Source organism: Anabrus simplex, chromosome 1, assembly GCF_040414725.1.
Source record: "Anabrus simplex isolate iqAnaSimp1 chromosome 1, ASM4041472v1, whole genome shotgun sequence".
Taxonomy (NCBI): Eukaryota; Metazoa; Arthropoda; class Insecta; order Orthoptera; family Tettigoniidae; genus Anabrus; species Anabrus simplex.
This window is the reverse complement of record NC_090265.1, coordinates 1,632,286,054-1,632,305,331: the sequence shown is the minus strand read 5'-3', so window position 1 is coordinate 1,632,305,331 and position 19,278 is coordinate 1,632,286,054. Positions and strand designations below refer to the sequence as shown.

Genomic DNA, 19,278 nt, shown 5'->3' with positions numbered 1-19,278 from the left:
GGGAGAGGGAGTGGCTCGTTGCTCTACATAATTAAATATTCCTGCAATTGTTTTGCAGGTGGCGCCCATTATCCTTGTTATTTACACTTATTTGAGTCAACGTTTATCTGTTCAGTATTTCAATAAATTGCAGTAGTTACAACCCTACAAAAAACAAACAGAAACAGAAACTGTGGATCAAACTCGAAAAAGATCGTAAATAATAGTATTACTGACCAAGGGACCACTCATAAAGCACAATGATGCTTGATGTCGATAGGGGAGCAAAATCCTCGACTAAGGCCCCACAGAATGGTGCATGTCGCGAGTAAAGCAGAACCATGGTATTTATCATGTTGGGGTACTAATCAAAAGTAGCGAAGACTCACGGTGTTCCACACAAGATGGTACTACTCTCAAGTATTGTACTTTGTACAGGGAACGCAGACCTATGGTGTTTCACACACAATGGCGCCACTCATAGCCAACGCAAACCGATGAGTTTGCTCACCTAGGGGTAGTAGTCACGGGTGCCGGTCCCACGGGCCTTGTGGTGTTCCTCACATAGGGAATACTAATCACAGGCAACGCAGACCCACGGTGCGGCTCATATAGTGGTACAACTCACAGGCTACGCCCAGACCTGCGGTGTTGCTCTCATGGGTACGACGCACGGGTACTGAAAACCCACCCGGCCAGCCTCTTTACTGCTACTAATCATAAACCTATTTCGTACCAAATATAGTGGTACTATTCGCAAGTACAGGCAACCCATGGTGTTCCCCGCATGATGGTACGAATCAACAGTAGTTTCATGGTTCTAATTCAATCATCCCTCGGTCGCCCCTTTTAGTCGCCTCTCACGACAGGCAGGGGATACCGCGGGTGTATTCTACATGTGCGTCCCCCACCCACAGGGGGTAAAGAGAGAGAACAAAGAAGAAAGAAGGGATCCGTCATTTCGAAAAATGAAGTAACGGATGAAGAAAGGTAAGGGCCACGACGGGCGTGAAAATGAAAGACTCCCTAGGCCTCGAATGCTCTAATACCGTCGGGGTCGGAAAAGAACAAGAGTTGACCAAGGGAGGTCAGATAGGATAGACGAAAGTGAGGAGCCTGGCACAAGTAAGTGGAAGCAATGCCAAGACGCAGCTAAGGGCCCCGTGGTCGCTAATCTACACTCCCAAGTTGAGAACCCCTTGGGCCCCTTTTAGTCGCCTCTTACGACAGGCAGGGGATACCGCGGGTGTATTCTACATGTGCGTCCCCCACCCGCAAGGGGTAGTGTGTTTGGCCCGCGAGAGCTATTTTATTTCCCTAAAGTCCGCTGGTTAGGACCCCCCTATCCGCCACCTGGGACGTGCCACGTGGGAGTATCACCTCTCCCCCTGCTACGCCAGCGTAGTAGGTTCGTGGTCACCCCATACTATCTCACTATTTCATGGCTAAAACCTGATGAACAAATCTCTTACTACAGATATACCGACTGCTCTCTGAAGTCAGACCACTATACATTTCATCCCAGCTTAAGTATTTATCCTTCTTTCACAGCAGTAATTCCAACTCTGGTTCCTCCCTTTCTATTCCTGTTCACCAATCCTCTATGTATAACAATTCTTTTGTTGTGGCAGGTTCTAAACTTTGGAATTCCCTGCCTGGCGGTGTCAGAAAACCACCTCATTTCTTAAATTTAAGACTACTTGCCGAGGCTACCTGCTGAATGCAGCTGAATAATTTGTATGAATCCACGAGTGAATGACTGAGAGTTAGAAAAGTGTAATGTATTACTGTGTAGATTATTATTTATATATATTATTAAGCAGTCTTAAACTCTGCTCCGAATGACGTATTACTACAGTGGTTAAGTGTAAGAGAGGGCCAAGAGCCATAACTTTGCCACCTACAAAGGCATAATAAATAAATAAATACAAAAATAAAAACATTTTCTCCAAAAGTAAGCATACATCACTTACCTTTGCAGTCTCATGAGTATTCAAGTCCACTGGTGAGATGACTGTAAAAGCTGCTTTGGTATCCTGATCAAACTTCCATGGCCGATCTAGTATGGCTTTGACCGTATATCGAACATAACCAAATTCGCCTTCAAATGAAGATGGTAAATTTGGTGGTAAAAATGTGCTAAATGGATACGTCTGCTCTCCAGGCTGAATGAAAACTTCATTTCCTGAAATAAAATATACAATTACAAATATACCTCCAGAACAGTAAATAAAAACATAGTCACATCTAGAGACAAAGTTATTATCATCATCATGATTATATTCTGGTCTCACACACATTTTTTTCTTTCAAAATTTGCATGCTGATAAATTGGAGTGTGCATTATACACTGAATTAAGTTTGCAATTCAGTGGTTTTTCTTCTTCTTTTTTTTTTTTTTTTTGGTTATATTTCCTTGGCACAATGGTAATGTGATTAGTGCTGGGGATGGTAGGAATGGAGCAGAGCAGTTGTTTCGGCTAACCTTCGGAGGTCTGTGGTAGTTCTCCGATTGAATTCAGTGGCACATACTTCAAATTGCGACGTCTGCAAATAATACATTAAATGTTTTAAATGCTACATTTTACTGAACTGATTAACTTTTGTTACTAGGAACTATTTTCAACAATATATTTGGCAATGATATGAACAGTTAAAGAAACTAATAAAGTAGAGCTAGTTATTCAAATATAAAAGTTTAAGATAACAAGTAATCCATTTGGTGGTACGAGACCATATTTGTTAAAAGACCCTGCTTGTTTAAAATACCTTCTTTTCCAATACTTCATTTTCCAAAGAAAGTATTTCATTGTTTCAGACCTTCTAAACAGAATTGTATGATCTTCTGATACATAACCTGCATGCATACATACATACATACATACATACATACATACATACATACATACATACATACATTCATTACAGACTCGTATGTCTTTCAACATTCAGTCTACAAGCCTCTGTGAATTTATTGATCATCATCATCATCATCATCATCATGTGTTCTGACTATTCCAACAACATGGCTGTCTCCATCTGCTCCTGTCCTAAGCCAACCGTTTTAAAATGCCTCCACAATCCTCTATTTGTAACTAGCTATGTGGCCTCATTTCGCTCCAAACGAATTGTCTTTAAATCATTAGAAACCGTCTCTAACCATCATCTTGGTCTCCCTCTACTTCTCTTCCATGATCAAGTCTACTACTCTCCCAGGTAACCAATCCTCCTCCATTCGCCTCAAATGACCCCACCACTGAAGCCGGTTTATACCAACAGCTCCATCAATTGAGTACATTCCTAACTTAGATTTTATCTCCTCATTCTGAGTACCCTCCTACCACTACTCCCACCTGTTTGTACCAGCAAACATTTGTGTTACTTCTATGCCAGTTACTTCTGAATAAGATACCATGAGTCCACCCAGCTTTCACTCCCATACAGCAAAGTTTGTCTGAAAACAGACTGGTCTAAAGATAGTTTCGTCCAAGAGCTGACTTCTTTCTTACAGAATACTGTTGATCACAACTGCGAGCTCAATGCATCAGCTTCTCTGCACCTTGATTCAATCTCACTTCCTTTACTACCATCCTGGGAAAATGTACATCCTAAATACTTGAAATGATTTACTTGTTCCAGTTTTGTATTTCCAACCCGACTTTCAATTCTCTTAGATTTCTTTCCTACTGACATCACTAGTGTTGGAAAGACTAATTTTCATATCATACTCATGCATCAACTTTCAAGTTCCAAGATATCAGATTGTAGGCTTTTAGCATGTCATTAAGACCAAGTCATTGGTATAGGTAAAATTGCTTACTACATTTCCATCTAAGTAAATCTCTCCCTGCCAATTAACACCCTTCATAGATAATCAATGTAAACTATGAACAAAAAATGTGAAAGATTACAGCATTATCTATTAGACCATAATGACTTAATTATTTAAAGATAAAAATTTCAAGATGTTCCGTATTGAACTGTATCACAATTAAATTGAAATAACAAATAACGTAGTTCAACCTATTGAATACAAATAAATAAGAAATGTAGTGTTACATTTCTGTTTAATTATAAGCGGAACCGGTACCGGTTTCAACCCCAATCTGGGTCATCATCAGCTGAATAAAATGCAAAAACAATGCATAGGTAAATAAGAAATTAAAGAATGAGTCTTTCACAAAAACAGTTGAAGAGGCAAAATAAGATAATGGGAATTGGCACCGTGTGATTTTAAATCGTAAAATATAGAGGAAGTAGAAGGTCAGTCACTTATATGAAGTAAGGCACAATCTTCTGAATAGTAGCACAACACGCAAAGTTCAGCACTGTCTCAAAATGTCTACACAATTTTGGGACTTCACATTTATTAAATTGTGTTGTGACTTCGCGCCTGATAATATATGCATGCTGGCTCACTCAACTAAGGAAGAAAAGATCAACTAAGAATCAGTGGATAACTTAGGAGATACTAGACCTGATTGATGAACGACGAAAATACAAGAATGCTAGAAATGAAGAGGGCAGAAAAGAATACAGGCGATTAAAGAATCAAGTGGATAGAAAGTGCAAGGTAGCTAAGTAAGAATGGCTGAAGGAGAAGTGCAAGGATGTCGAAGGCTGTATGGTCCTGGGAAAGGTAGATGCTGCATACAGGAAAATCAAGAAAACCTTTGGAGAAAGGAAATCTAGGTGTATGAATATTAAGAGCTCAGATGGAAAGCCACTTCTAGGGAAAGAAGACAAAGCTGAAAGATGGCAGGAGCATATCCAACAGTTGTATCACGGTAAAGATGTAGATAATTTGGTTCTGGAACATGAAGCGGCTGTTGATGCTGATGAAATGGGAGACCCAATTTTGAGGTCAGAGTTTGACAGAGCTGTGAGTGACCTCAATAGGAACAAGGCACCTGGAATTGATGACATTCCCTCTGAATTACTGACGGCCTTAAGAGAAACCAGCATGGCAAGGTTGTTTCATTTAGTGTGCAAGATGTATGAGACAGGAGAGGTCCCATCCAATTTTCGAAGAATGTTGTTATACCTATTCCCAAGAAAGCCGGTGCTGACAGGTGTAAAAACTACCGCACCATTAGTTTAGTATCTCATGCCTGCAAAATTTTAACACGTATTATTTACAGAAGAATGGAAAAAGAAGTTGAAGCAGAGTTGGGAGAAGATCAATTTGGCTTCAGAAGAAATGTAGGGACACGTGAAGCAATCTTGACTTTACGTCTGATCTTAGAGGATCGAATCAAGAAGGACAAGCCCACATACTTGGCATTCGTAGATCTAGAAAAGGCATTCGATAATGTTGATTGGACCAAGATATTTATGATTCTGAAGATGATAGGGATCAGATACCGAGAACGAAGAATTATCTACAATCTGTATAAAAATCAGTCTGCAGTGATAAGAATCGAGGGCTTTCAAAAAGAAGCAGCAATCCAGAAAGGAGTGAGGCAAGGATGCAGTTTGTCCCCTCTCCTTTTCAATGTTTACAAAGAACAGGCAGTAAAGGAAATCAAAGAGAAATTTGGAAAGGGAATCACAGTCCAAGGAGAGGAAATCAAAACATTGAGATTTGCCAATGATATTGTTTTATCTGAGACTGCAGAAGATCTTGAGAAGTTGCTGAATGGTATGGATGAAGTCTTGGGTAAGGAGTACAAGATGAAAATAAATAAGTCCAAAACAAAAGTAATGGAGTGCAGTCGAACGAAGGCAGGTGATGCAGGAAATATTAGATTAGGAAATGAAGTCTTAAAGGAAGTAGATGAATATTGTTACTTGGGTAGTAAAATAACTAACGATGGCAGAAGTAAGGAGGACATAAAATGCAGACTAGCACAAGCAAGGAAGAGCTTTCTTAGGAAAATAAATTTGCTCACTTCAAATATTGATATTGGAATTAGAAAGATGTTTTTGAAGACTTTCGTGTGGAGCGTGGCATTGTATGGAAGTGAAACATGGACAATAACTAGCTCAGAAAGAGAACAGAAGCATTTGAAATGTGGTGTTACAGAAGAATGCTGAAGGTGAGATGGATAGATCGAATCACGAATGAAGAGATACTGAATCAAATTGGTGAGAGGAGATCGATTTGGCTAAATTTGACGAGAAGAAGAGATAGAATGATAGGACACATCTTAAGACACCCAGGACTTGTTCAGTTGATTTTTGAAGGAAGTGTAGGTGGTAAGAACGGTAGGGGTAGACCAAGGTATGAATATGACAAGCAGATTATAGCAGATGTAGGATGCAATAGTTACGTAGAAATGAAGAGGTTAGCACAGGATAGGGTGGCATGGAAGCTGCATCAAACCAGTCTATAAACTGATGACTCAAACAACAACAACTCATTCTTTAATTTATTTACCTATGCATTGTTTTTGCATTTTATTCGGCTGACCTTGACCCAGATTGGGGTCGAAACCGGTACCATTTCCGCTTAAAATTAAATAAAAATGTAACACTACATTTCTTATTTATTTGTATTGAATAGGTTGAACTACGTTATTTGTTATTTCAAATTAATTGACTTAATTATTACAGTGAATTGTGTCCAGGTTCCGCCTTGTCAATACAATTCATCTCACCTCGTGATGTTGCAGTCTACCTCTCATCTGAATAGATTTCAAATGTTTAGGCATGACGTTCTCTTTAAGACTTTTTTTAAAGAAAAATAAGGTCTTTTGAAATACTAAGGATTTTAACCTTCATGTTCTTAAATTTATTAATCAATTTTCTTGCCTGGCTGACATAATCAATATCTATTAACTTGACCATGATGACCACAAATGGTCCGTATCGACTTAATTCTTACAGTTAATTGTGTTCAGGTTCCGACTTGTCAATACAATTCACTTGTATTGCATTTCTTGTATTTGTATTACAGCATTGTCTAACCCCTGTCAGTACCTTGAACCAAGAACTCATATCATCAATTCTCACTGCAACCCAATTGTCAACATAATGCCTTTGATTGCTTAGATAATAATCCACCCTTAATCCCACTATCTCCCAGTAAAACGACATTTCCCCTTGAGAACTTTGCCATATGCTTTCTCTAGATCATTTTTAATTTTTGTCATAATGTACCCTTAATCCCACTATCTCCCAGTACAGCGATATTTCCCCTTGAGAACTTTGCCATATGCTTTCTCTGGATCATTTTTAATTTTTGTCATAATCTAGGTTCTTCAGACTGCTGACACTAATTTTGAATAAATAAATGTCTAAATTACCTGAAAAAGAAAACATATGGTAACAGAAATACCTGAAAAATATACATATATCATAATTATAGACCGTTATGCCTTTCAGCGTTCAGTCTGCAAGCCTCTGTGAATTTACTATATGTTGCCACAATCCTCTATTTGCAACTAGTGCTGCGGCCACATTTAGTTCTATACCTCTTATCTGTAAATCGTTTGAGTCCAACCATAGTTTTCTTGGTCTCCCTCTACTTCTCACACCCTCTATAACAGAGTCCATTATTCTCCTAGGTAACCTATCCTCCTCCATTTGCCTCACGACCCCACCACCAAAACTGGTTTATGCATACAGTTTCATCCATCGACTTCATTCCTAACTTAGCCTTTATCTCTTCATTCTGTGCACCCTCCTGTCGTTGTTCCCACCTATTTGTACCAGCAATCATTCTTGCTATCTTCATGTCTATTACTTCTGTTACTTATGAATAAGATATCCCGAGTCCACCCAGCTCTCGTAAAGCAAAGTTAGTCTGAAAACAGACCGATGCAAAGATAGTTTCGTCCAGGAGCTGACAACAATACTGTTGATCACAACTGTAAGCTCACTGCATTAGCTTTACTGCACCTTGATTCAATGTCAGTTACTATATTACCATCCCATGAGAACACACATCCTAAATACTTGAAATTATCTACCTGTTCCAGCTTTGTATCACCAATCTGACATACAATTATGTTGAATTTCTTACCTACTGTCATCAATTTAGTCTTTGAAAGGCTAAATTTCATATCATACCTACTCATTGCACCTATTTTCAAGTTCCAAGATATCAGACTGCAGGCTCTCGGCACAATCTGCCATTATGAACAAGTCGTCAGCATGGGCCAGACTACTTACTACATTTCCACCTAACTGAATCCCTCCCTGCCACTTTATATCTTTCCGTAGATGATCCATGTAAACTACAAACAACAAATGTGAAAGCAAGTACCATGTAAGTACCATGAACCAAGAACTCATTCGACCATCAATTCTCACTGCAGCCCAATTGTCAACATAAATGCCTTTGATTGATTTTAACAATCTACCCTTAATTCCATAGTCCTCCAGTATGGCAAACATCTTTTTCCTCAATACCCTGTCATATGCTTTCTCTAGATATACAAAACATAAACACAACTGCCTGTTCCTCTCGTAACATTTTTCAATTACCTGACGCATAAATGAAAATCTGATCCTGACAGCCCCTCTGTGGTCTGAAACCACACTGGTTTTCATCCAACTTCCTCTCAATGACTGATCGCACCCTCCCTTCCAAGATGCCAGTGAATACTTTGCCTGGTATACTACTCAATGAGATACCTCGATAGTTCTTGCAATCCTTCCTGTTCCCTTTGCTTATACATACGTGCAATTACTGGAGATTGACAACAATCAAAATGATATTTAAGAAAGGAAAAACTGACAATCCTGATTCATATCGAGGTATAGCCCTCGAAAATACATCATTCAAAATCTTCATGAAAATCTTAACAATCAGGCTTTCAGAAGAAATAAGACTCCCAGATACCAGAAAATCAATTCGGCTTCCGAAAGGGGAGAAGCACACTACATGCCGTAAAATATCTAATAGAACAGGTCCAAGATACATTGAGGCATCCAGGAAAGAAATATTTTGTAGTCTTCGTAGACTATCGTAAGGCTTTTGACTTTGTTGATAGAGCAACACTCATCCGGAAACTCAATTACCTAATAGGAGCTACACATCCGATAGCAATCATAATCTCGAATATCCTCAAATATAACTATGTCCAAATATCAGACAACATAACCCTATCCAAAAACGTAACCCAAACAAACGGAGTCCTACAAGGTGACCCAATCAGCCCAATTTTATTCAACATCATGACAGCAGACATCACAGAAATAATCACAGATACCTCAGCATTGCTTATACTTTACGCAGATGATATGGCAATAGGCTCAGAAAACATAGAAGAGCTCCAAGAGGTCCTCAATAGGCTCACATCATGGGCAGAAAGAAACGGTTTGCAAATAAACCACAACAAAACTAAACAAATGACCTTTAGGAAAGGAGGAAAAGATGCACCTAAAAATACAATAACCCTGCACAACAAACCTCTGTAAGTAGTGCCGAAATTCAAGTACCTTGGAGTCATCCTCCAAACTACTCTAACATCCTACAATATCCACGTCAAAGAAAGAGCTGCCGCAGCAATAAAAGCCATCTACAACATTCAACAACCTCAACAAATATCATTGGGTACAGCAATGCTACTGTTCAGGACAGCCATATCACCAATAGCAACCTATGGGATTAGCATCACCTGGGAAAAACTCACACTCAGCGACCTGATGACAATAGAAAAAGTCAAGGCCCGATATCTCAAGAGAATACTAGGCATTGGGAAGTCAGCCCCTTCAAGGTTAACGTATGTTCTAACCAAGGAGGACTACTTCATTGACGATATCAAAACACAGTTTTGTCTACCAAACATCAAGCCCTACGAGAATGCACGCCAAATTTTAAATGAGAAAAGGAATGCTATTTGGTCCGACTTTATTCCATGTATGCTATAATGACGGAAGAATGGAAGCAAGCAAATTACGAGCTATGGCACGTAATTACACGTTACGCCACTCATGGATTTCACCACAGATTCTGCCAAACCAACTTCCACCAGCCGAACGAAGACTGTATATGTAACCTGTGCAATGATCATTGTGAAAGATACCATGCACAAAACTGCAAAATGAGGACAACCTCAATAATAAGAATGGCATTAGCATAGTTGACCATCTGTACAAAAACTGTTTTTGCACATTGTGCGCTTTTCATTTAATAATAATAATTACTGATTTTGTCCAATCTGAAGGTACCTTAACAACATTCCATGTTAATCTTACTACTCTATAAGCCGTTTCATAAAATCTTCCCATGACTTTTTGGATTCAACAACTATTTGTTTCGCTCCGTTTCTTTCATCTATGTACAATTCCCTGTCTGCATCAGCCCTTGTTTGGAGCCATTTCTGATTAGCCTTCTTTTCACGTTTGCAAGATGCCCTCGCTTCATCATTCCACCAAGATGTTCACTTTTCCCCATCTTTACACACAGTTGTTCCTCAACATTCCACTGTTGTTGCTACTACAGCATCCCTGTATGCCACCCATTCTTTTTCTATATCCTGAATCTGCTTACTGTCCACTGTTCGGAACTTCTCCCTAATTATATCCATGTACTTCTGTCTAATTTCCTCGTCCTGGAGATTTTCCACCTTTATTTGTTTTGCAGACAGATTTCACTTTCTGTATCCTGGCCTAGAGATATTTAGTTCACTACAGATCAGAGAGTGGTCCGTTTCAGCGAAAAATCCCCGAAAAACCTGTACATTCCTAACAGATTTCCTGAATTCAAAGTCGGTTAAGATATAGTCTTGTGGATCTGGTACTCCTACCCTCCCAGGTGTAGCGGTGAATAGCCTTATGCTTGAATGTATTCATAACTACTAAACCCATATTAGCACATAAGTCCAGCAGATGCTTCCCATTCCTATTACTTTAGCTTCCATATCTTCCCCAGATTTACCAATCACCCTTTCGTATCCTGCAGTTCTACTTCAACTCTCACACTGAAATCATCCATTAGCACTATCCTATCATTACTGTTGACCCTGACTACGATGTCACTCCATGCTTCATGAAACTTGTTAACTTCATCCTCATTTGCATCCTCACATGGTAAATACACTGAGGCAATTCTCGTCCTAATTCCTCCAACTGACAAATCTACCCACATCATTCGCTCATTTACGTGCCTAATAGAAACTATGTTGCGTGCAATGGTATTCCTGCTGAACAGCCCTACCCCAGACTCTTCCCTTCCCTTTTCAACGCTCGTCAAGTACACTTCAAAATCTCCTAGCTCTTCATTATTTCCCCTTACCCGAATATCACTTACTCCTAGCACATCCAGATGCAGCCTCTTTGCTGAATCAGCCAGTTCTACTTTCTTTCTTCCATAAGCCCCATTAATATTGATAGCTCCCCATCGAATTCCATTTCGTTCACCAAGTTGTTTCCAAGGAGTCCCTCGTCTATCAAATGGGAGTGGGACTCCATTACTCCCATGGGTCCGAGGCTTGCTTAAAATGTTCTAAGCTCGGTAAATTCATGAAGCTGGATGCTACCCTACTTACACATAGTCCAAGAGAGGATCTCTCCTCTAACGGGTTAGGGACCACTGGTGGATTGTACAGCTCTAACCGCCTGAGCACAAGTAAGGCCATGACTCAGAATATGTCCGAGATGCCCACTCCCATTCAGCAGCAACTCTCAGGACCACTTACTAGGCCACTCAGCCATGGTTCACGAACTAGGACGTAACTACAGTAACCCACACCATGAACCATCTAAACTTTAATTTGTGGAAAACAGCATGTGTACAGTAGGCTAAGTTATTTTTTAAATTTTTATAAGCTGTCACTCTTCATGAGATGAGAAAATTGTAGACAGTAGGCTATCACATGAAAAATTCAGTAGTTTTGGTCTAGCTGTAGGCCTAAAATGGATGTTACTTTCCATGCCTTATTTCGTGACTAATAAAATGTTATAACCCCAGATCAAACATTTTGTAGCCTACTTGAAAAGCTACAGGCTACAGGTGAAATTTTGGAATCTCTGGTTCAGGTATTATGTCATAGCAGCCACAAGGAGCATTCGACAGCTGTTTGTTTTTACACTGCGAGCCGCTAGATAGTGCTAGTGGCGCTGTCTCATCTGAAAGCTATGCACTTTTGAGAGAGTTTCTGCTATTATCTTTATAACCTATTTCTTATCAGCTCCTATAGGGAATGCAGCGTAGCAAGTAGGCCATGCTTCTGGGCATGCAAAGCGATCTGTTTCTAGAAGGTGGTGAATCGTTACCTACAGCAAATGGCAGAGTCATGCATTTATTTTACATATTCCAATTAAATAATTTAGTCGTACCTTGAATATTGCCAGCTGATTCAATTAATCACGGACCAGAGGACCAATATTTGTAATGAAATAGACTTCAATTATACAACAACACACTGTTTGATGCAGTAACTAGTGTTTTTCTGCTACCCTTTTGTTTTTTAATATAATACAAAACAGTCAACATTGACATCATAGTTAAAAATAAAGTAAATTTACACATGTGAAAGGAAGCGTGGACAGTGGGCTTCAATAGGGCTGACTGTCATACGATCATGTAACAGTACTGATCATGGCTGTCTTTCCACACATATTCATAGAAACAAAAATTTTAATAGTTCCTGCACATATATGTAAGCAGAAAAATCAACAATGGACTAGGATCACCTTCTGATTAGACTGCATCTATCAACTACAGAACGACCTCGGATGCCAGGAGATTAATACAATAAATCCAATCCTCTGCAACAAGCAGCTGGGTGGTTTCAAGGTGCCACATGGATTCCATAATCTTTAACTACCAGAAACTGATAGCGGGCTGAACCATGTATCAATGCTAACGGAAATAGTTTAATGAGGCATGCTGGTATATTCTGTTCCTGTGTGTTTCCTATGATTAATGGGCTATGTAGAGTTGTAGAAAATGAGTTCTAACATGGAAATAAAAAGTTTCCAGACTCATGTCCATATAAGATGTTTTCTTCTTCTAGCCTACATGTGAAGAATGTGTCCTTGAAATTTGGCAGTACCTTATTGTAACACACTACACATATAAATGATATAGGTAAAAGACTGAAATCAGAGATAAGGCTTCTTTTGGATGATGTTATACTGCATAGAGTAATAAAATCACAGGATTGTGACCGACTGTACTAAGGAGCTTGACAATGTTGTAAGATGGACAGCAGGCAATGGTACGATGGTAAATAGGGTGAAAAGTCAGGCTGCAAGTTTAATAATAATAATAATAATAATAATAATAATAATAATAATAATAATAATAATAATACGTTGCTTGTCACCTGCAACTGTAACCTACAAGAGGTGTCCCTGTTAAACCGAGCAACCCAGTGGAAGGTTGGGTAACCAATCCCAGCGGGAAACTGGATCGGTAAGCCGATCAGTGCTGGTGGCTTCAAAGCTTACAACCTTTATAGTTAAAACCTGTTACCTTTTACGTAATCACAATTATGACTCTCATAATACTCGAAACATCGAGACAACAAATATTCAGAAATGTACCCCAGGTGGTAAACAATCCACCTCCACACAGTCTGGGGCAAGCAGGTCATCTGATTTTGGGGAACCAGCACCTTCATGCTTCCCACTTCTATCTAATTCTGTTAAAGGACAACCAAAGAGAAACACTGAGTACTTTGCTACAGTAAACATTAATTCCCTACTGAAGGTAGGTAAGCTCAAACGCTTGACGTGCTGGAAAAGTACAAGGTTATGATAGCAGTACTACAAGAAACAGTTTACCAATGAGGATACAATAGAGTCCAGAGTGTACAGAATCTACAAGGGGAAACCTGGTGAAAGCGTTATCAAGACACTCCCACAATTTGGTACTGGGTTTGCGGTACACCACAAGATGGTTGACCAAATGAACTCCACTTAATGGAAGGACCTCCTTGTTATCCTTCAGGTCTCATAATAGAGCATACACAATCGTAAATTTCCACACACCCACAAATGACACAAACCGGACAAATCTGGAAAACTTAGAACAATGCTGGGCCACCTTAGAAGAAACTCTAGATAAGATCCTTCCCCACCATTCCATCATACTCATGGGAGACTTCAACGCAAATGTCGGTAAGGAGTGCAAGTACCGAAAGATAGCAGGTCATTATCCAGCCCATAAGAGAACACACAGAAATAGTGAATGTCTCATTGAACTGTGTGACAAGTACAAGTTGGTCCTAAAATCAACAGCCTTCAAATGTCTATCTAGAAAGGCCAAAACCTGGAGAAGTCCAAATCCTATGCTTGGTGAATTCCAGTTAGACCCTGTTGCTGTAGCACGACAACATCATATGGACATACAGAACGTCAAGGTATTACGAAGAGCCAACATAGACTCTGATCACTACCTTTCACTTGTCAAGATTAATATGCAACCCTTTAGGAAAACACCAAATCTCCAAAGTAGTCATAAGATAACACTGTTCAACACTCTGCGACTGCACGATGAGGATTGTGATTTTCAGGATACCCTCAGGAAGAATAGAGAGAAAGAAGGATTGCCTGCCTTACAGTAGGCCTTGCTGAATGCTGCTCAGGAAACTATCCCTGCCTCATCAACCAAAGGCAAACACCCATGGTGGAGTACAACGTGTGATGAGGTTACAGAAGAAAGGCGTAAAGCCTGGACTAGGTGGAACCAACATAAAACCGAAGCCAATTGTGAAGCCTTCCACATGCAAAGAAAAGCTATAGCTAACACCATATGCAGAGCCAAAATAAAAAATTACCTCAGGAGCCCAATGCAACAGGCTGAAAATAATTTTCAGAGAAACAACTCAATAGAACTGTACAAAGGACTTAAGAAGCAAACAACCCAGTACACAACTCCTACCCTCATCCTCCACGGGCCAGATGGAAAACTTCAACTGAACAATAAAGACTGCACCAAAACTCTTGCAGATTATTTCCAGAAGCTACTAAACACAGAGGAACCTAAAGAAAAGCTTATTTTCCATGAGCCTTCACACAGGAACCCTGATTCTCAACCACCTACGAGAGAAGAAATAATGGACATCATCAGTAGTCTCAAGAACAAGGCTTCGGGTGAAGACTGCATAGTTGCAGAGATGTGGAAAAATGCAGATGAGCAGTCCTTGCGGAGCATCTATCAAATCATAAAGGACATATGGATAACAGAGTCCCTACCCAAAGGAGGTATTTCCTTGTTACAAATGAACTACAAGATCATCTCTGTAGACCGGCTCAATAGTCACCGCACAGCTAGACTCACAATTAGGTGAATACCAAGCTGGTTTCCGTAAGACTAGATCTTGTCCAGAACAGATACACAACCTTAAGACATTTCTTAATTACAAAAGCCGAGGTGGACATCCCTGGGTGGTGGTCCTAGTAGATTTTCAGAAAGCTTATGACTCTGTGGACAGAAACACCCTTTTCTCCATACTATGGGAATTTGGTCTAGATGGGAAGACCCTGCGATTAGTTCAAGCCACTCTGAGGAACACGACGTCCAAGGTTAGGTTCAGAGGTGAACCATCAGAAAGCTCCAATAAGAACAGGAGTAAGACAGGGTGATGGTCTCTCCTGCATTCTCTTCACAACTGTGTCCTGGAAAAGATCATTAGGGAATGGAGAACGATGCTACCACCAGGAGCTGGACTGAAGCTTGGGTACAAGAGAGATCACCTCAATGTCCCATGCCTAGCCTTTGCCGATGACCTCATTCTACTGGCAAACAATATAGAGGAGGCTACCTACAACTTACAGAGTCTTTATAGTGTAGCGGTTAAGGCTGGTTTGAAGATAAACATCCAGAAGACTGAATTTATAACCAATATCAGGGAGGCCCCTTCTACAATTCCTCTCACAGACACTACCGTACAAAAAGTACATGCAGTTATGGATCTCTGCGAATCAGTGCAAGAACATAGCCATAGATGCCAGATGTACCAGTGTGAAAGGGGTTATCTCTCCTGTCTTAGTATCTATTCATCTAAGTCCCTCTCCAAGAACCTCAAACTCAGACACTACAACTTGGTTGTCAAACCATCTGTTCTATATGCTTCTGAGTGCCTTGTAATGGCACTCCAGAAAGCTGGAGTTAAAAGAAAGGAAGATCCTGAGGATATTAAAACCAATCAGAGAGGAAGGAGGCATTTACAGAATCTGCCATAATGATGAACTGTACGAATGCGAGGCGGACATCTTCACGTCTATAAGGAAAAGGCGCCTGACCTTTTATGGACACTTAGCTCGTCTGGATTCCGAAAGACTCACCAACAGGATATTCATAGTAATAGGAATAGACACAGCTTCTAAGAACAAATGGATCACATCAGTTAAGTCGGATATGGAGCAACTATATCCCACCGAGACAAACTCATGACCAACTACTGTTCCATCAAGCCATCCGACAGGGAGTTTTCCCAACGTCCCTTACAAGAAGACTACAGGAACTAAGTGGACAGAGGAGAGGAAGCTGGTTCATAGTCAGCAAATGAAGGAGTACTGACAGAAGAAGAAAGAAACAACTTTACCGATGAATAGATACAAGACCCGTGATCCTCAGTAGGCCTAAATGACAAAGAAGAAGAATATGTAGTAGTAATAATAATAAGACTGCTATTGGCTTTACATCCCATTAACTACTTTTATGGTTTACGGAGATGCCAAAGTGCCAGAATTCAGTCCTGCAGGAATTCTTTCACGTGCCAGTAAATCTATTGACACAAGGCTAACGTATCTGAGCATCTTCAAATACCACCGGACTGAGCTAGGATCCAACCTGCCAAGTTGGAGTCAGAAGGCCAGTGCGTCAACAGTCTGAACCACTTAGCCTGGCGGTTACGGGATTCACAGAGAGAAAATGTTCTCTCATTTTTAATTACTGAGACTGAGGGGGTGAAAGTACCTCATGGAGATGACTGTAATTACGTAAGTGTTAATATAAGGAAAGCTCTTCAGTGGGGTAATCATAAACTGGATTGCAAATAAATAAAGGTTACGGTCTCTTCATGTGGTTACGAGGTTATTTAGAAGTTTTAGTACGGATGTCAATGACAGGGCTCTGAAGTTTCTGGTAAGATCACAAGTAGAGTATGGTTCCAATGTATTGGATCCTTATCGAATTACCTGATTCGAGAACTGAAAAAAAATCCACAGAAAGCAGCAAGATTTGTTCTGGGTGATTTCTGGCAAAAGAGTAGTGTAATTTATCAGCAATAACTTAAGAGTCCACCTAGTCAATACTTACTACAATCTTTTACTGTTGGCTAAATACCATAGCCCACATGTTTCGAGAACCCCATATGTTCTCTTGCTCAGCGGCTGTATAATCTACCACGCATTCCTAGGACTTTAACATCACTATTTTATCTTGCCTTAAAATAATAAACTCAAAGGAGTAGTGTTACAAAAATCATGCAAACTTTGGGCTGGGAAGACTTGGGAGAAAGGAGACTAGCTGCTCAAATAAGCAGTATGTTCCGAGCTGTCAGTGGAGAGATGGTGTGGAATGACATGAGTAGATAAATTTGAAATTCAATAGGACAAATTGGGGCAAATATTCATTTATAGGAAGAGAAGTTGGGGATTGGAATAATTTACCAAGGGAGATGTGAATTAAATTTCCAAATTATTTTAAATTATTTAAGAATTTTTTTCTTTTACAACTTGCTTTACATCGCACCAACACAGGTAAGTCTTACGGCGACAATGAGATAGGAAAGGCCTAGGAGTGGGAAGGAAGCAGCCGTAGCCTTAATTAAGGTACAGCCCCAGCATGTGCCTGGTGTGAAAATGGGAAACCATGGAAAATCATCTTCAGGACTGCCAACAGTGGGGTTCAAACACACTATCTCCCGAATGCAAGCTCACAGCAGCGTGCCCCTAACCGCACGGCCAACTCGCCCGGTAAAGAAAAATACTACGTAAGCAACTGATAAGGAATCTGCCACCTGGGCATCTGCCCTAAATGAAGATCATTGGTAACGGATTGAGATGGTGAGGTCACACCTAATTGACAGAGGCGTGATTATTTGGTTTAAGGATATTAACAGAGAGAGAGAGAGTTCTTGGCAAACAACACCAAGCATATATTTGACCACCGTAAAAACCAATTTTAATTTTAACTTGTGGAATGGAATATTGTGCAAGTATTTTTCCCTCTGTTACAGGGCTAAATTCAACTATCTCAAACATCCATCGAAGTTCACGCAATATTAACTCACCACTTCCTCCCAGCAAGTTGAATTTGTTTTCAAAATATTGTTCTGATCCTGAATGGACAGTGGTTTCATTCACGGTGGCTCCTTCAGCATTTTTTTTGGCTCGTGTTTCATCCCACTTCACTTGGGCTTCACCTTTGATGTGGATTACAAGTGCTGAAAACATAAAAAGAAATCACTAGAGAAATCCACAACCACTGAAACTCAAATTAGAAACTGTTCTAAATTCGCAAGCAGCTATTAACTTTGCAGAACATAATATGTTTTATACTTAGGCTTTCAAAATGCAATATTTATAAAGAGGGTTATGGCAAAAGAATGAACATTCCTCAATACTAACCACGAATTTTTTTGGGAGTGTCCACAGATATAATAACTTTTCCTGTAACTGGCTGACCACTATAATATGTAGCCCACGGATTATCAAAAACAATCTGAAACTTCTTTAAACCCATTTTAGTTAAATAATCGCATGTGTCAGGAAGGCAGTTACAAGAAATCCAGGGCAAGAAACAGAAAGTATGTCAAAAGTCGCAATTACTAATGAAGACAGTGTACTAAACCGAAATGTCAGCAAAATAACTTCCGTACGGAAGACACAAGTTAATATTCACTGAAGGTGTCTTAACACTATCATGTACGCGTAACCTGCTGGCAATTATGACAGTCGCTGAATACAACTCATTCCTTTTGATATAACGTCCCAAGGATCGTATAAGACAAATGGACTAACAATTCACAGTTCACACAATCCAGAATGTGTCATTGCGAGCTCATCAAGTGCTCATGCCTTTCTTCTCGCACCAGTTTCGTATCCTGATTTCACATTCCCTGGCTACAGATCATTCCCACAGCTCTGCCCTGCCCCCCTTGATGCCGACAAACCAAACGAAAGGTGCATTACGTCACTACCGTATTTAGCTCAAATAAAATGACATCATCCACATTGAGACCTGCGACATTCTTGTCACTAACATTAATTTTTTTTTAATAGAGCACACAATTTGTGTATACAAAGCAATTACATGTCATTTAAACATAAGTCTATTATAGGCCTATTTCTCTTAGAGCATTCCACGACATGGTAACGAATACAAGTTAAATTACACAGTGCCCACACGCAGCTACCGTCCGGTTCATGAAAGATTCTAGTTTTGCAGAGTTT

General features: G+C 39.9%; 1 protein-coding gene across 2 annotated transcripts in view; it reads right to left on the bottom strand.

Annotated features, from left to right (window-relative positions):
* The window catches only part of LOC136858618 (arrestin domain-containing protein 17), a 156,254-nt gene extending 137,278 nt beyond the window's left edge, over nt 1-18,976 (bottom strand). For both annotated transcript variants that reach the window (XM_067138315.2, XM_067138314.2), the window contains exons 1-3: nt 18,454-18,976; nt 18,117-18,269; nt 1,953-2,164 (exon numbers count right to left, since the gene is read on the bottom strand). In XM_067138315.2, the coding sequence (XP_066994416.1) occupies nt 1,953-2,164; nt 18,117-18,269; nt 18,454-18,568 (480 nt within the window). In that variant the 5' untranslated portion in view covers nt 18,569-18,976. The remainder of the gene's footprint in view (nt 1-1,952; nt 2,165-18,116; nt 18,270-18,453) is intronic.
* Nucleotides 18,977-19,278: the final 302 nt, after the last annotated feature.